Here is a 16,882-nt window from a genome sequence, read left to right on the forward strand (position 1 = left end):
AAATCTGATCAAATACATTAAAACACAGAATGACTTGGGTTGGCAGAGACCTTAAAGATCCAACCCTCCTGCCATGGGCAGGGACACCTTCCACTAGACCAGGTTGCTCAAAGCCCCATCAAACTGACCTTGAACACTGCAGGGACTGGGCATCCACAACTTCATTGGAAAACCTGTTCCAGCACCTCACCACCTTCACAGTGACGAATTTCTTCCTTATGTCTAATCTTAACCTACCCTCTGCTCGAGTAAAACCATTGCCCCATGTCCTGTCACTACAGGCCATGGTAAAAAGCCACAACTCATTCTTACAAAACCTCTGTAAGTATTAGAAGTCCACAATAAGGTCTCCTCCTTTTCTTCTCAAGGCTAAATAGTGCCAACTCTCTCAGCCTGTCCTCATAGAGCTCCTCAGGTGCTCCAGCCCTCTGATCAAATTTCACTACAAATTCCTCATGGGATTAGCCTTCCCAAATTAAAAATGCTGTCCAATCATATTTCACCAAAAATCCGTACAAAATTCCAGCGGTGCAGTGTGACCTGACCTACAGTGTCGCTTATGCTATTGTTTGTGTTGATCCTAAATGGTCCCTGAACACTGCCCAGCAGGGCAATTCCTAACTCGCCACAGACACTCCACGTTACAGGACACATTACTACAGTTCTGTCCAAGAAATATTTAGGGCTATGTTTGAAGAAAGCATTCTCCTAACACATCTGCATGCATTTCATTTTTCCTAAATAATTTAAACAAGTTTGCAAGGGATCAACATTGTATGCATTACGCTGATGTCATCATCACTGTGCTGCTTAAACATCCGCACTTTTAATATTAAAATATTAAACTACTGCCATGTCAATCAAACAGCAGTTTACTGGGAGACTAAATGGCTTCTCATGTTTCAATCAAAACAATAGAAATACTGACATACTGTGGCACAAAATTAGTATAAATAGACTTTATTGAAGTCAGTACCTTTGTACTGAAGCTGAAGATTGTGTCTACAGAAGCACAAGTTGTAACATTTCACAACTTCTAAAAGGAATGTCAACAATTACAACGATCATGCATACCATGGTCGATAATCACATTTTTAGAAGCATTTTCAACCATTTCTAAAGAAATGCTTAGAACATTGTTATATATAGAACTACTTTCAATAAACTGCAAAACATTGATTAGCTTTTCCAGTATGAGCTACAGTGTCAACACAAAAGGGAGGCATAAATGTTTAATTTATGAAATCAGAATGGAATATTTACTGTAAAGAAAAATTAAAAAGCTTTCAAATAAAGGCCATTATTGAACCAAAGTGAAGAGCACAACTTGAACTTTGAATCCTTTCATCTCTTAAAGCTGTCCTCTGAATAACTTCAGTTCAAAGCATAAATTCAGTACTGTGAGTATTCCTTGGACTGAAGTTTGGCAATGATGCGATCCAACTGTCTCTTTGCTTCGCACTGTGGAAAATTGCTCATGTCATAATATTGAGGGGCAATTTTCACCAGCCTGTCAAAAAAGGAAAAGTTTGTTACTGATACTCAAAACTTTAAGATGCATCTTGGAGAAATTCTACAACAGAAGGAAACAAAGGTTATCCATTATTTTCAGCTCATTCTGCGATTCTAAGATTAACTGAATTTTACACACATGCACACACACCTAAAATCTCAGTGCCATCCTGTGTAAGCGCTCAAGTCCAAAGCAAAAAGCACTCACGAGTCTCATGATATGCCCTGTGCCCCTTACAGACCCTCACTGCTGCTGCAGTACCTGCCACGGTGGCCCACACAGCCAGAGCTGCTGCCTAATGTCCAAGGCCGCCAGCCACAGAAGCCCACCCAAACGTCAGTTTGTGTCCGAGTACAGTTCAGCCTTACCTGCTTTAAGCTGAAAAATACAACTAAGGCCATAGGAACCTGCTTTATGCTATGCAGTGTTTGTTGAGAAAAGAGTTCTAAGGAACCACATTTTTCATTAAGATACTACAAGCTATATATGCTGCATTTTCCAGCTTACAAATCTTTAAACTCTTTCTGCACAACGGTAAAATTTCAGCAACTGAAGAGCCTCCCATATCCCCAAAGCTTACAACTTGGCAGCTTAAGTATAACCTTAAAGACAGGCAAGATACTTCGATCTCTGCTTGTCTGCAGAGGTTCAGGCCTCTATTTCCTTGATATACACTTGTTGAGGAATAAATATCTTGACAAGGCAATTTGTACCACTATTACCACCTCTTTCTTTAGTATTTTAAGAAAGCACAAAATCCTGTTCAGCTCCTTCTGAAAGAAGCCAGATAAGTGAGGTCCTGGATCTTGAGAACAGAGGCACCTACTGGAATCTCTTAACTCAGGTATGCAAGTGGGTGCTTGGACTTATCCCCAGACATGATCTTTCCAAACAGGCTTACCGAAGTAACTGTTTTTAAGTCAAGCATCTCTCTGTGCACTGCATACAGAGCCCAGGCACCATGAGTTCTAAACACAACTCCCACAACAAAAACCTTTAGTGATCTGCACCATTTCAAGTCCATGCCACTGCCATTCCTCAAACCATTTTAGTAAAACTGGCTTCATGAAGAGTGAAAAGAATTACCTCAAGTTAAGAAAACGAAACAGAAACCCAAGAGCTGTACAGTAGATCACAACTGTTGCAAGACTTCAGCTTACCATTCTGGCTTGATGTCTGTACATGTCCGGATGTAGTTCTTCGTTGTAAGGACAAACTCATTATACAGCACCCATTCTGGTTTGTGATCAAGAACAGTGGAGGGATGCAACTGCACCACCTGGTTATCTTTTACAGTTAAGTAATGCCCCGTTCGCTCCAAATGTGCCACCTAAATAAAAAGACATTCTTTCATTACCACAGGCAATTTCTAAATGAAGCAATTTCAAGCTGATTGTTAAGTGTTCTATACAAAACGTACTATCCCAACTTTCAAACCCCTTCTAAATTTGGCACATTACTTGACCACTTGAACTATTCATGTTTTTTTATAGACACAATCAAGATGCCAGATGTTTTTGCTAACTGCCATGGTAAGTGTATATTCTAATATACAATTCAAGCAATGTACAAAAATAGATATCACCCAAAGAGAAAAATCATTATTGGAACAACAGGAATGCAAACACAAGTACTGCAACGGAATTGGACAGGTTTGCAACATCACACAAAGCCAACTGTGGTCTACTACAGACATCTGCTTCAAACATTTAATTTGCAGTAGCCACTGTGGGACCAGTAAGCCACAATGTTGTCCTTTTATGAGAGAGGTCTTGTTACAGCATGAGCTTCAGAGCTGGAAAATGTAGGTTCAGCAACACACTTCTGCTGTGACCTTGGTGAAAATCAATTAACCTGTCTCTGACTAAGCTCCTTGCTCTATGAAAGGGAATAATGCCTACCTTGCCGAGATGCTCCGATACCAAATCTTAATGAGCTTGGTAAAGCAGACAGTTATCCTTAGAAGGATATCCTCTGTACAAACAGCTAATCTAACAGAACAGGTAACTAAAATTAACCCTCTGATACTGGAAATTGAAGATAACCTCTCCACTCATTACACACACACAAATACTGTAGAAAGATTAAACAGGATGGACAATGGCTGAAAGATGTCAAAAAACACATTTTAGGTCAGATCATCATCAGCTGGTTTCCTTTAATATAGATGCATACTCCCTTGTTTTCTTCCCTTCTTTTTTTAATTCTACGTATAGCTTTTTTTTTTTTTGCCTAGTCAAAAGTGAATTCCACCTATTAAATTAAAACCTCAGGACTTCTAAAGCAACAGCTACCTGAAATTTTAAGTTAGAATAAGTCCTTAGTAAGGAATTACTTACTTTGAGTGTGCTTCTCTTTTATATATTATGACATTATTATCCAGAATATGTTTTAGGACTAGAACAAAGTATTTCAATATACTGCAAATCTTTTCACCCAAGATTTGAGAGATTACACTTCTACTTTATTTCAAGTCTGGGAAGCCAAGAGAGATTCCTTTAAATGGAGATTAACAGCACACTGTCTTTGACAATTTAGGCTTAATTTCATCCAACTCAATACAATGTTTGCAAAATTAAATAGCAGTATAGTTGCAAAACAGACTAGGCTAGACACTCATCTGTCAGAGACCTAGCACAAAGACAGTACACCATGCTGTAGGATTAGGCTTTTTTTTTTCAAAGGATGTTCTGTTTAAAATCAATTTGATTTTTTAGATCAAAATACACATGCATACAAAAATATCAGAGTGCTTTATCTGTTCTAGTTCTTCCTTGAAAAGGACAGAACAAATCATTTATTTAGGTTTCATTTTAGAAGAGCATGCTGTTAAAATTCAATACAATTTACCTTTAGCATCTCAGTCTCGCTCAGATGTACTGAAGTAGCAAAGTCTTATAACCTACCTTTCCCAAATACATACAATTTCCTTTTCCATGTAACTTATAATGATAGTGTAGTTGTATTTCTTGATTAATCTGTATTATTCTGAACTAAGTAAAAAGATTTCAAAATAACTAATTAAGCCTACTCAAAGAAAAATGCTACAGAAACGTACAAAGACCTCTGAATTTCCAGAGAAGGACAAGAACTGGAATAATACCAATTAAGAAGAAAATGTTTCCTTAGACCATTGATATCAGGGATTAAGCCACCTTTAGGTGGTTACATACTACTGTGACTGACTTGGATCCCAAGCCAACACTGACCCACAGTATTTATCCTACTGTTTCTAGAAAGTGTGCCTGTTGCCACATGCATCAGTGAAGAATTTCAGGGTCAGTATCAGCAATGCTATGAGAAATACACAGTGAAGCTATGGCTCCACAGCAAGCCATGGTGATGTGCCAGCTGCTGCACTTTCCTGCTCCCTCCTGGCCTGAGCTGTTTCAGCACAGCTGATAGAGCCCATTCTTGCTTCCCATTTGAAGGTGTAAGTGGCCTGCCAGGTCACTGAGCTGAAAGAATTTAGAAAGGCTCAGGCAAGCACCAAGGGTGACATAAGGGAGCGAACACTGACACACGGGAGGCAGCATACATACTTATGCTCCTTTGAAACCCTGGCATAAAACCAATTCCAGTGCCTGCAAATGCAGGGGTAGTTGGACCAGGTGTCCTCCAGAGGGCCCTTCCACCTCAACAATTCTGTGATGTTTTTCACAGTATAAAAAACCCACAATCTTCCACAGAAACCACAGGATGATACAGAGTATGTCTAGTAAATGGGTTCATTTTTTGATGAGCAGTGGTAGTAAGCAAGATACTATGAACACACCTGAACCCCAAGATCATCAAAGAATCTGTCAATAGTTTAAAAGTTTTGTGAATTAGACTACCTAAACATGACTCTAAAAGGATGGCCAAGAGTCAAGCCAGCTCATCTCTGCAACAGATTACTCTGCAGCCCCAGAAAGCCCACCTGGCTGATGACTTAAGGGATAATTATAACGCTTTTATCAACACGACAAACCTAGATGGCAACAGTGGCACATGCCACCACAGGAACATGTTTTAGTTCAAGTTCTTGTCACAATTTTAGTAAAAATTACACATTCTCCCCTCTGAAATTTTAAATATGCTTGTGATTATTTATTATCTATCATGTCATTGAACCTAGAGGCCCAATAAGGGGTCTTTAGTCAAACATGTCTAACACTGTAAATACAAATGCATTTAAAAGGTCAAAAGCAGAAATACTATCACAAGATTTAGGCTTTTTATATTTAAGGTTACAAATTTTGGCAGGTTAGTTTTGACAGACAGTTTAGATGGTTCCTTGTCTGTCTTTCTGACAAAAGAATACTAGCATGCACCAAAGGAGCACTGTCAGTTGCCTGGACTTCTGAAGTTTCTGCTTGCAGTGCACGCAAGAGTGTTTCTGAATCTATTAAAAAGTTTTACACCATTCTTCTGCACTCTTAGAATAAAATGAATACCATTAAATGCACCAGTGGCAAATCATCTGACATCTAATTTTCTGTACAGTATTGGTCAATTAAGTTATCCTCTGCAGTGACAATGATATAACCTGTGTTTGACTAAGCCACATCTTCTAGAAAAGGTTCCAAGTTTGATCTGTATACATTTGTGTCCAAGAACGCCAATGGCATCCCAGGGTACATTAGGAGGAGCATTGCCAGCAGGTCCTGGGAGGTGATCTTGCCTCTCCTATTCAGCCCTAGTGACCTGCATCTGGAGTGCTGTGTCCAGTTCTGGGCTCCCCAGTACAACAGAGACATGGAGCTCCTGGACTGAGTCCATCAGAGTGCAACAAAGATAATTAAGGGACTGGAGCATCTCTCTTACGAGGAAAGGCTGAGGGAGTTGGGCCTGTTCGGCCTCAAGAAGAGACAACTGAGAGGGGACCTCATCAATGTCTGTAAGTATCTGAAGGGAAGGTGTCAAGAAGATGGATCCAGGCTCTTCTCAGTGGTGCCAAGCAATAGCACAAGAGGCAATGAGCAGAAACTGATGCACAGGAAGTTTCACCTGAACAGGAGGAAGAAATTCTTTACTGTGCAGGTGACCAAGCACTGGAACAGACTGCCCAGAGAGGTTGTGGAGTCTCCCTCACTGGAGATATTTAAGCACCATCTGGATGCAAACCTATGCAATGTGCTCTGGGATGACCCTGCTTGTGTTGGAAGGTTGGACCAGATGACCCACTGTGGTCCCTTCCAACCTGACCCATTCCGTGATTTGAAAACATCACAGGACTTGCTTCCACCTTTGAATTTTGATGTAAATTTTCAACTATCAATTCTTCTTCTACCTCCAATACTAGATTGGAAATACAATGATAAAAATCTAAGTTCTTTATGACAACTGGTAAAAAACAAACAAACAAATCACTAAGAGAAAGATAACTCATCTTTAAGATATTTTGTCATTTGCTTCCCTTTTTCTGTTCAATTTAAAGCTTCCTTAGCTTACTTCCTGTACTATAACTTTTATTGCTTACTCTTTACCACACAGTTACTTCAGCTAAGATTAGTTTTCCATGAATATCATGGATAAGTCACCATTAAGAGGTTACATACTCCCGTGACTTACTTCAATCCTGAGCTAACACTGTGCTACAGTATTTAATCCTATTTAGGTGTTTCTATAAAGTATGCTCAGTTCTCCTACTTCTGTTGCATAAATAATCTACACCTAGTTCTTGAATTTTATTACCAAAGTACGATTATATTAGTTGTACAATTTGCCAATTCCTCTCCCTTCTTAAGACAGGCTGTGTCTGGCACTGAAGTACTGAAAAAGTAGTATTTCTTTCATGTATTTTAATTTCAATGAGTAGCTTCTTAGCAATTTAGCAAGCATCACCCTTGCTCTATTTTACATATATTTTGCATATTCTGATGTGTGATACAGAAACATATTTTAAAAAAATTTTGCACAATGAAAACTGTAAGAAATCTTAGATTTAGCATGAAAGTTTTACAAGACACTTAACTTCTTGTCAATATCTATCTTTCCCAAGTTTTACTATACACAGAATTGTTGACAGTTTTAAACTATTCTACTACTCACTTTGTCTATGGTAAATTCACTGGAATTCAAGTTTACATTTAAATATGAAGGGTAAAGAGATGATTCATCACCAACATCCCATTTATCCATCGCTAACACCAAATTGAAGGCAGGCAAACATACAGTATTTAGTACTGACTATGTAATTAGTACTATTACAACAGTTAATACAGGCCTGTGCTGTCTGACATCAACCACAGGTCTTGGTTAGTGCTACCTGAGTAATAACTAAGCAACCTGACAAAGACAAGGTGGCAATATAGTTAGCCATGTATAATTTAAGTAACATTCATTGAGTTTTGACAAATTATAACAACCATACTAACATTATGAGCCACATAAACACTGAACTAAGTTACCTATGAGAATACACACATACCTGCATGAAATACCCAGTAACTAATGCCTTTCTGATGTTGATGTAATAGTCTCGGCTGGTAAAGTCTGTGCTTCTACGGGGCAAATTAAATCTATCCATGATTCGTGACAGCTGTTGGCGTACATTGTCTGCAGACATCAGGGACCTGTAGTTAATGAAGTTGTCATAACACCACTGAACCGACTCATGATCTGCAACATTAGAAAACATGAATCAAAATTAGAACATGTAAATAAAATAGCAACTAACCAACTGATCAGTCAGATGAACCAGAAAAAAATATCCATAAACCTTTATAGATGACAGCAGCTTTTAGTTTGTTCAGCTGATTTCCTGCATTAGGTAACTTGCCAAAACTGCTTTCTATTCAGGAGGCGTGTGATCAGGACAGAAAAAAAAATCAGTTTTTTTCTCCTCACCAACACAACATACACACAATCACTCATGTTCTGCTGAAATACCACACACCACTAAACTTTGGACATTTCAAAAATCACACCCTGTAAGTAAAAAAATCGTCTTCCAAACCCGCAGTGAAAAACATAACTTTATGTAAGGAACACTGCAATCTTTAACTGTAGCATGCAAACAGGCAAGATGACTGTACATAACTGCTGTATTTTAGAAATGAAATCCCCTTAAATTAAGCATTCAGGTAACAGCTAAGAGCTATACAGACTGTTTTAATGTGATGCACCTCACAGTAGTTTAAGTAAATGTAGGTGGCTGGTAAAATACAGCAACTGTAACACAACTCTGTACTCTCATGTTACCCTTCCTACTGGTGAGGCTCTAAGAAGAAACTGCTAAAACAGCAAGCCTCTGCCATGCTATCAGGATAAATACCTGCATGTTTCACATTCCCTACCAATTCTGTTACTTTTCAAGTAATGCTCTTCTAATCTTTGTCAGTTTAATAATCCAACAAAGCCTGTCTTAACAAGAATTAAAAGTTAAGGTAACTCCTGTACAGAATGAGACTTTTCTTAATTTGCATTGAAAAGAAGGAAAGTTATGTAATTTGAGGTAGGTCCAAGTTCTTTCTGTGCTTTATCTTACAGAATATGTGTTAAATCAAGTATGAATGATGAAGCTCTTGTACAGTTAGGATTCTACTGTATAGTGAAGTACCGCAGCATGTTACTTTCTGAGCCACCTGAACTGTGCATCGTGGATAACCCATAAATATTTTATATTGTTCTAGATACAAATAGTAACAGTATTTTATCTTCTGATTCCAGAAATCAATTCACAATTTCAAAGCAAAACTGAACAAAAGATGATTCCCAAAATAATTCCATCCCTCAGTAACCAGAGTATGAAAGCAGCAGCTTCCAGAAACATGCCCACACAGGATGTTTGTAAGACATCTTGGATCCTTGTTAACTAAAAAGTTGACAGAAAAACACAAGCAACACGTCTCCAATTTACAGGGGTTTAACAAAAGTTTCTCAGCTATTGTTTTAAACACATGGAATAAATTTGTTGGGACTTTTACTCTGAAGGTATCCTTATTTTGGATTGTCACATGATGACAGTGTTAGAAGGTTTCAATACAAATTTTCTAAATCAAAACTGAAACAGGAAGAAGCACTAAGCTGCAGGGTTTCTACTCAAGGTAAAAACTGTTGCTTTTCTGTTTGCTTACAGGAAAATGCAACTGGAGCATGTAATTTAACCTCACTGGCAGTTAATAGTAATCTTTTTACTGGCCACCAGCGTAAGTCACGTAAAAAAAGTGTGACACTTAGGTAGTCATTTTTTAAGAGAACTAGCTTTACCTGTTCCTTCCTATCTTTTTCAAGCTGCTAAAATATCCTTCAGCTATGCTCTGGAGGACCACACGTTTTCCCTAAATTCCATACACAGAAATGACACAAATTAAATAAATGTATTGCAGGGCTCCAAGTTACTTCTTGTTGATGCATCATCCCTTTGCCTCTCACCTATTCTAAAGCCTTATTACAGAATTCCTAACTATATTAAAAAGTTAGGATTAAAAAGGTTTTGGTTCTAGGAACATATCCTTCTCCAAATTCACAGCATTGAATTCACACCAATTTCTGCACTGCTTTCCCTGATAAATCACTAAGCAATTATGCAGACTTTTTATAATTAATGTCAGATAAACTTCCAATATTTCTTAATTATAGGAACACTTGCTTCCTTCTGTCCAAGGTTACTCGGCATTGATTTAAAAGCCTGGCTTGTCCCCATGCTCATCAGTTCATTACATGATTTCTTGGGTAGTTTTTTGGTTTTGTTTGACCCCCAAAGGCAAGTAGAACTTAAATAATAAAACCCAAGCCCAAGCCTTCCAAACTGCCCTTGGAACCCAGGAACGAAAGTTGACAGCACAAAGCATTATAAATAATTTCCCAAAACAGACAGACTTACTTTGCTTGAAAGCATGGTAGACATTCAGCAACGTCAAATGATCTCCATCTATGTGGGCAAACCTCATCTTGGCTTCATCTGCTGCTTTCTTTGCTTCCGTGGGGCGAACAAAACACTGTGGGACTAAACAAGGTTGGTATGGGCCCAACACAAACGCCCATATCGATGAGTCACGCATTCACAGATAGAGGAACAAGGCCTAGCTAGGTCAGTTCACAGAGCATAGGGCAGGGCAGGATGGCCTCCAACTGCATCTTGGACTGTTTACTACCATGATTTGGTACATCAACACCTAACCACATCTGTAAGACAAGAGGGTTTCAAAGCTACAGAGTACCTGATTATTTTAATAGAACTATATGTAGGCATCAAAATCTCTAGTCTGAAGGCCATCAAGATTACCTGCTGGAAGGCTAAACAGATCTTAGTTCAAATCCAGTGCTGATAGCTCTACCAGGAGCTAGTACTCCATGGAATAAAACACTTTAACTGCAAATTGCTTTTTCAGAAAGCCCCTACAGACAGAGTAAAGAAGATAGTTCTGAAACTGTACTGCACAGTACAGTCTAAACAAACATGAGTTTGAATTATCAAAGGTCTGTTACTAGCCAGAACACACTAGTCAAGTCTCTTCCCAGATGGTATTGTTATCAGCACTGGTATACAGAAACATGTGAATGAAGGTATTAATAAGTCTAAAGGTTGTGATGGTAGCGGTAGTGGTGGAAGGTTAAACTGTCCTTTGGCACTACTTCAAATAAAAAACATATTAAAAAAATGCAACATGATGAGCTTTCTCCTATTATTTTGTTCTCTTAAACATATCTGACTCAGTCTGACTTGAGTCCAAAAATCGTTTTTCCACCTCCTTTCCAAATACAGACTAGCAAAGACCACAAATAGCATTGCAGCCAACCTAATTCATGGTCTGTCAACATTCTAGTAAGTTTGTAAGATTGATACTAATTCAGGAGATCTTGAAAGAACTTATAAAAGGGGTCTGTTGGAGCAGGGAGGTTGGACCAGGTGACCCACTGTGATCCCTTCCAACCCTACCCATTCTGTGATTCACTTTACAGAGATCTACAGCGTAAAAAAAATCAGTTGTGTTTAAAGTAGATGTAATTTTTAAGAGGTTAAATTTCAATAAAATTAATGCTAAGATGTTACAAATCCTTTATCTATTTCCATCTGTTTGAGACTACATTAGCTTCCGCATAACTGAAGCCCAGCAATCTCATGAGAACACCTCTTTGCATATGATCTATCAGATGAGGGCTTTTTTGTGGGGTGTTATGTGGTTTTATTTTATTTTATTCTCAAATTTGCATAAAAGCCCCAAAGCACTAAATATGTGAGCTGAATACTGGACGGAACTTGAGAAAAAAATACACACTGCAACAGTGAATCACATGGTAACAAATCAACAAAGACCAATGCATTAAAGAAAATGGAAATGCAGGTGTGAAATAAACACCCTGAATAGTGGGTCCTGCATTTGAAAAAAGAGATAATATAATTTTAATTTCAAACTCAGATTAATAAAAGCAAAATCCAAATTAACTGTCTTAACTGTTTTGAATAAGTAATAGCACTTTCCATACCACAGCAAGACACCAAAGCTCTTATAAAATGAAGTACAATCATTTGATCTGCTCATTTATTCAATGCTATTTTTGCTCCTTTCTGGTACCTAGTTTCCCATTCAGTCCAAACTTAATACATGGATTACTATCCAAAGCCTGACAATCTTTATGAGGACTTTAGGCACCAAAACATATAATCATGCTGCTGGTTTATAAAAAAAGTGCTTGCTTTGGGAAATAGTCCTCACAAATACCAGGATTACGTGAGGGGTTTCTTTAAGAGTAGTATGTTAGTTATAACACGCACATCAACCATCTTCAATCCATGTTTTATTCCCCCCCCACTTATTAATCATTATATTAATTGTGCCTTAAAACAAAAAAAGCTATCATGACCTGGGAAAAGGTAAACTGGAAAAGGAGTAAGGCTAATCAGTTGAAGGTCACTGACAAAAATATTAGACTGACTTGTTCTGTAGTAGATATTGGCAGAAGGGAAGAGAAAGACAGGCACCAACCTACCACCACCTCCGCAATTAAGCCTACCATTTAATTAAAAAAAATATTATGATTCTGCCCTGCCCATCTGCTCTGAGTCTGAACAATCATAACTCTGCAACAAACATTTTATCTTGTTCTTAAAAACTTTCATATATATATACTGTTAGACTAAACTGAAGCAACAGATTTTATACTTAGTCAAAATGTTTTTTTTTCTCTATCCAACCAAGTTAAGTATGTCAGTAGCAAACCTGTGCTGTGGAGAGCACTGGTAAAATAGCACACCCCAAAGACAAAAGAGTACTTAGGAGTAAGAACATCCCCATTTGTTGCTTGTCCTATGACCTATAACTACAAATCAACATCAGTTCTATGTAACTGGGAAATTAAATACAAATTTGTGTGGTAACATTTTCCTCCCCATTAAGCTCTCTCAGCAAGCAGCTCTGCTCTGACACAGAGCTATTCATGTGACACAGCAGCAAAGTACAGCTGTGCACTTAAGTCAATTCTTATAAAGATACATCCTCGCCCCAAGTTTCTTTTTTCCATTTAAAAGTAATGACTGCTCTCCAGTTTTGCCACTTAATGACTGAAAAGTGTACTTCATGTACAAGCTTGTGGTTTAATATAAATTAGACTGTAATCCCTTTGGGAATACTGAGATTTATCAAAGTGCAGGAGAATGCACAATATGTAACAGATGTCACTGCCTTAAACTGAGTGGCTGAACTGACATTTCTGATCCTGCCTATGAGCCTGAGTAGAAATTTCTGTTCCATTACCCTGATTCCCTCCCCCCACCCAACAACTCAAATATATACACTTTTAACTGATATTAGGAGCAAACTCTTTAGCCATTTTATGTGTCTTAATTTCTTAACATTACTACTGATTAGGTTCAAGATCTCTACATAAATCTATAATGACTGAACCCATATATGAAGTTTTAAAAAACAATTCTAATTTTATTAGAAATACATGATTTTTTTTATGTGGAAAACTCAAATTTCCCCCAAACTGAAGATCTGCATTTTGTTTAGTATCTCTTTTCCTGCTATTACCTGACAACATGGCAGTAATAGATAGGACCTCATTAGAACAGTTGTAGTCACAGCTTGCAATAACCATTTTAGCCAGCTGTGGGTCCAATGGAAATTCAGCCATCATGGATCCCAATTCAGTCAAATCTCCATCATCATTTAAAGCAGCCAGGTAATTTAAAAGCTCTAAGGCTCTCATCAGAGTTTCAGGAGCTGAAAGAAAAAAGTATGTAAGTAGGCACATTAACCAAACTGCTCTGAATCAGCAAAAAATGAGGAAGCACAGACTATCATAAGCTATCTTCTTGGTTTTTTTGTTCTCCATTCACTAGCATCCAAACACAAAACTGCTACCAAATTCACTAACACACACCCAGGTGCGAATGAATACGGGTGTAGGGGAGGAAACAAAATTCATTTAAAAAAGCTTTAATCACAAGTTTTAAATATTTGGAGATTACTGCTTTTCAAAATTCAGACAGCAGTGGCATTGTGATATACTCAGTATCATAGTAACATCACTTCCTCTCCCTGCAGATACCTTTTCCCTTGTTCCATACCAAACAGATCAATACAGCCCTAAAATCTCAGCCATGTCAACTTTAGGTATCTACAGTCTTTCACAAAGCCAGCAAGAATGTTTTCTTAATCCTGCACTTCTCATACAGAGTCTGTATTAACCCACAAAATAAAACAGAAGGAAATTCAAGTATTCAATTATAGAATTTATAGAACTTCTAGAATTCTAGAAAAATAGAACTACTTAAAAGCTTACAGACTATGTTATATTTTTATTTGAGGGGGGGAAAACCAACTAGCTAACATATTTATACATGGCTGATCTACATTTTTAATTAGCAATATAAACCAGTTATTTTGGAAGCATATATGAACATTTAAAGATACACATTAAGAAGATACACATTAACTTTATAGTCTGAGCCAAAATCACGTATTCAGCTTTAACAACACTAGCCAATTTTACACAATTAGAATGTGTAATCAAGGTGATAAGTAAAAGAATTTCAAATAATAGACTTTCTAATGCCCATAATTTTCTCTTATTCTCTGCAGGCAAGGGGCATTCAGTAGATTCCTTGGTTCCATTAAAAGCTTTTACACAGACAGAAATACAAAAAGTTTGTTTTAATATGACACAGAGCACTAAATTTCAGGATAAACAAAAGACATTCCTTACAGACTACAATTAAAAAAAAAAAAAAAACAGAAAAAGAAAAGGTAAAAGAATTTATTCCATGTTGTCATTATATAAAATAGTCACAAAAATAAAGATTGGAAAGATGGAAATAGATACCTGGAGGATCCATAAAATCAAAGTGCACCAAATCATCTATACCAAGCTTCTTGAGCTGTAATACTACAGATCCTAAGTTAGATCTCAAAATTTCAGGGTATGTGTTGTCCTGGGGGGGAGGGGAAAAAAAAGACAATTCAAAACGCTTGTTCTTCCAACCCCTTTATAGTCCAGAAGCATTCAAATTCTGATTTTGTTTAACAGCACGGCACTCAACTATCTGAATCAGGTGTGCTTATAAACATAATCTACAAGAAGTAACCTTACCTGCATTTCAGTTTTGTAGGCCTTCTCTGTGTAGAGCCTGAAGCACTTGCCTGGTCGAGTACGGCCAGCACGGCCAGCTCGCTGCTGAGCAGAAGCTTTACTGATCGCAGTCACCAAGAGAGACTCCACCCTGATACGAGGGTTGTACACCTATTTGAAAGTGGAAGCAGAGCAGGAAAGAAGGAAAAGAATAAACAGTTCATGGATAAGACAACTATCTGAAAAAATAAAGGCTGCTTTAAATGTATTGTCAAGCACAGCTTCTGACTAGGAAATCACAAGTTGTATATATCTGAAAGGAGAAAAAAAACTTGCTACAAAATGCTCTGGATCAGTGACAGAGAGCTTCAAATACAACTGTCTAGAGAACAGCATTTTTTATTCATCTGTTAACAGCAACTCCTGCCAGGTTCCCTGTTCTCCTTTAAGTGCGTGTATTTTTAGATTAAGATTTTCATGGCAAAAGGAACACGTCCAATTTGTTCTACAGAGTGCAAAACAATCATGTTGCTCAAAAAATTCCATAAAAAAAGCTGTCTTGATGTAATTATGAGATTGAATAATCATGTTCTAGAGATCAGAAAAATCGAACATTAAGGTTGAACAGAACTGTAAAAATGAGGCTGATGACAAAACAAAACTCTATTTCAAGGGTACATGCAGACTGCCACAGTAAAAAATACGTGGTGGTATTTACTGTAAAACTTCCACTGCAGTCATGGTTAAAACAGCAGCCCTGCCAAGTCAATAGGGCTCATGGAAAGGAATATACTGTAAAAAAAGGCAGTATCAGACAGTAGTTTCAGTTGAAGATGTTCTTGGTTCCCGTTTTAACACCTTTCTGGTGTAAGTATAAAATCTGTACAAAAACTTTAGTTCTTTCTACAGAAGGTATTCTTCTGGTATAAGAACTACCTGTGAAAAAACCTCAGCCTAAATGGTGATGGAAACTTGTGCATGAAGATGCACTGTTACTGTACTCACATTCTGCTCTATGTCTGCCACATTTTGCCAAAGTTTAAAAGGTTGACAGTGTGTATTGGTGTTAAACAAAAAGTCTAAGAAACCAAGTTGTTAAGAAAGTTACAGTTAGTGAAAAAACTAAATTATTAATATAAAATGCATTTTATTCTTTCTTTAGTTATTGGGTTGACTATAGGAAAACTACTTCCGTTCCTCTCAACATCCTATGATGTTCCAAGATCACAGTACGAGCTTGATTACAATCTTCAGGGCTGCAACAGGACATGATAAATACTGATATAAAATAGTATGTATCATTTCTTTCTTCTTATTTTAGTGCTGGAGTTTTCTATTGGAGTGACTTAAAAGAAGAGGAGGCTTCTAGCACCAGTTTTAATTTATTTTCATACAATTTCTTAGTTTTACTTGAGCATTCCCAAACATAGACACAAAGTACAAAACCAACCATCCTAAAGTATTCAGAAAATCCACATTCCAGGCCCAATTCTAAGTTCTCACGTTTCTTTTAATTTTTTAAAATAAAATTCTTCTATCTAAAATTTGCAGACTAAATGAAAACCTGCAAGCTAAAAATAAAACAAAAACTCAACAACCAAGTTTAAGATTTCAAATGGAAAAAAGACCTGGTGTCTACAAAGGGAACAGCTACCTGAGCAAACCAGATTCCAGCATCTTTCCCACTATAAAGAAAAAGAAGACAAAATAGCATTTACCTTCTGTTTTGCAAAGCCAGGATCAATCACAAACACAACACCATCTATTGTTAATGATGTCTCAGCAATGTTAGTGGACACAACCACCTGTCAAGAAAACCCAAAAAAACAAACAATTAAATGAAGTTACTGCATTGTAAACATGAAGAGC

General features: G+C 37.4%; 1 protein-coding gene across 1 annotated transcript in view; it reads right to left on the reverse strand.

Annotated features, from left to right (window-relative positions):
- Window positions 1-944: 944 nt before the first annotated feature.
- The window catches only part of DHX15 (DEAH-box helicase 15), a 42,794-nt gene continuing 26,856 nt past the window's right edge, over window positions 945-16,882 (reverse strand). The window contains exons 8-15 of the mRNA XM_029959852.1: window positions 16,732-16,818; window positions 15,035-15,184; window positions 14,768-14,876; window positions 13,474-13,665; window positions 10,323-10,445; window positions 7,926-8,116; window positions 2,674-2,843; window positions 945-1,510 (exon numbers count right to left, since the gene is read on the reverse strand). Coding sequence (XP_029815712.1) covers window positions 1,393-1,510; window positions 2,674-2,843; window positions 7,926-8,116; window positions 10,323-10,445; window positions 13,474-13,665; window positions 14,768-14,876; window positions 15,035-15,184; window positions 16,732-16,818 — 1,140 coding nt within the window. The 3' untranslated portion in view covers window positions 945-1,392. The remainder of the gene's footprint in view (window positions 1,511-2,673; window positions 2,844-7,925; window positions 8,117-10,322; window positions 10,446-13,473; window positions 13,666-14,767; window positions 14,877-15,034; window positions 15,185-16,731; window positions 16,819-16,882) is intronic.

The sequence above is a fragment of the Manacus vitellinus genome, unplaced genomic scaffold (genome assembly GCF_001715985.3).
Source record: "Manacus vitellinus isolate BGI_N305 unplaced genomic scaffold, ASM171598v3 scaffold_0_pilon, whole genome shotgun sequence".
In the NCBI taxonomy this organism is placed as follows: Eukaryota; Metazoa; Chordata; class Aves; order Passeriformes; family Pipridae; genus Manacus; species Manacus vitellinus.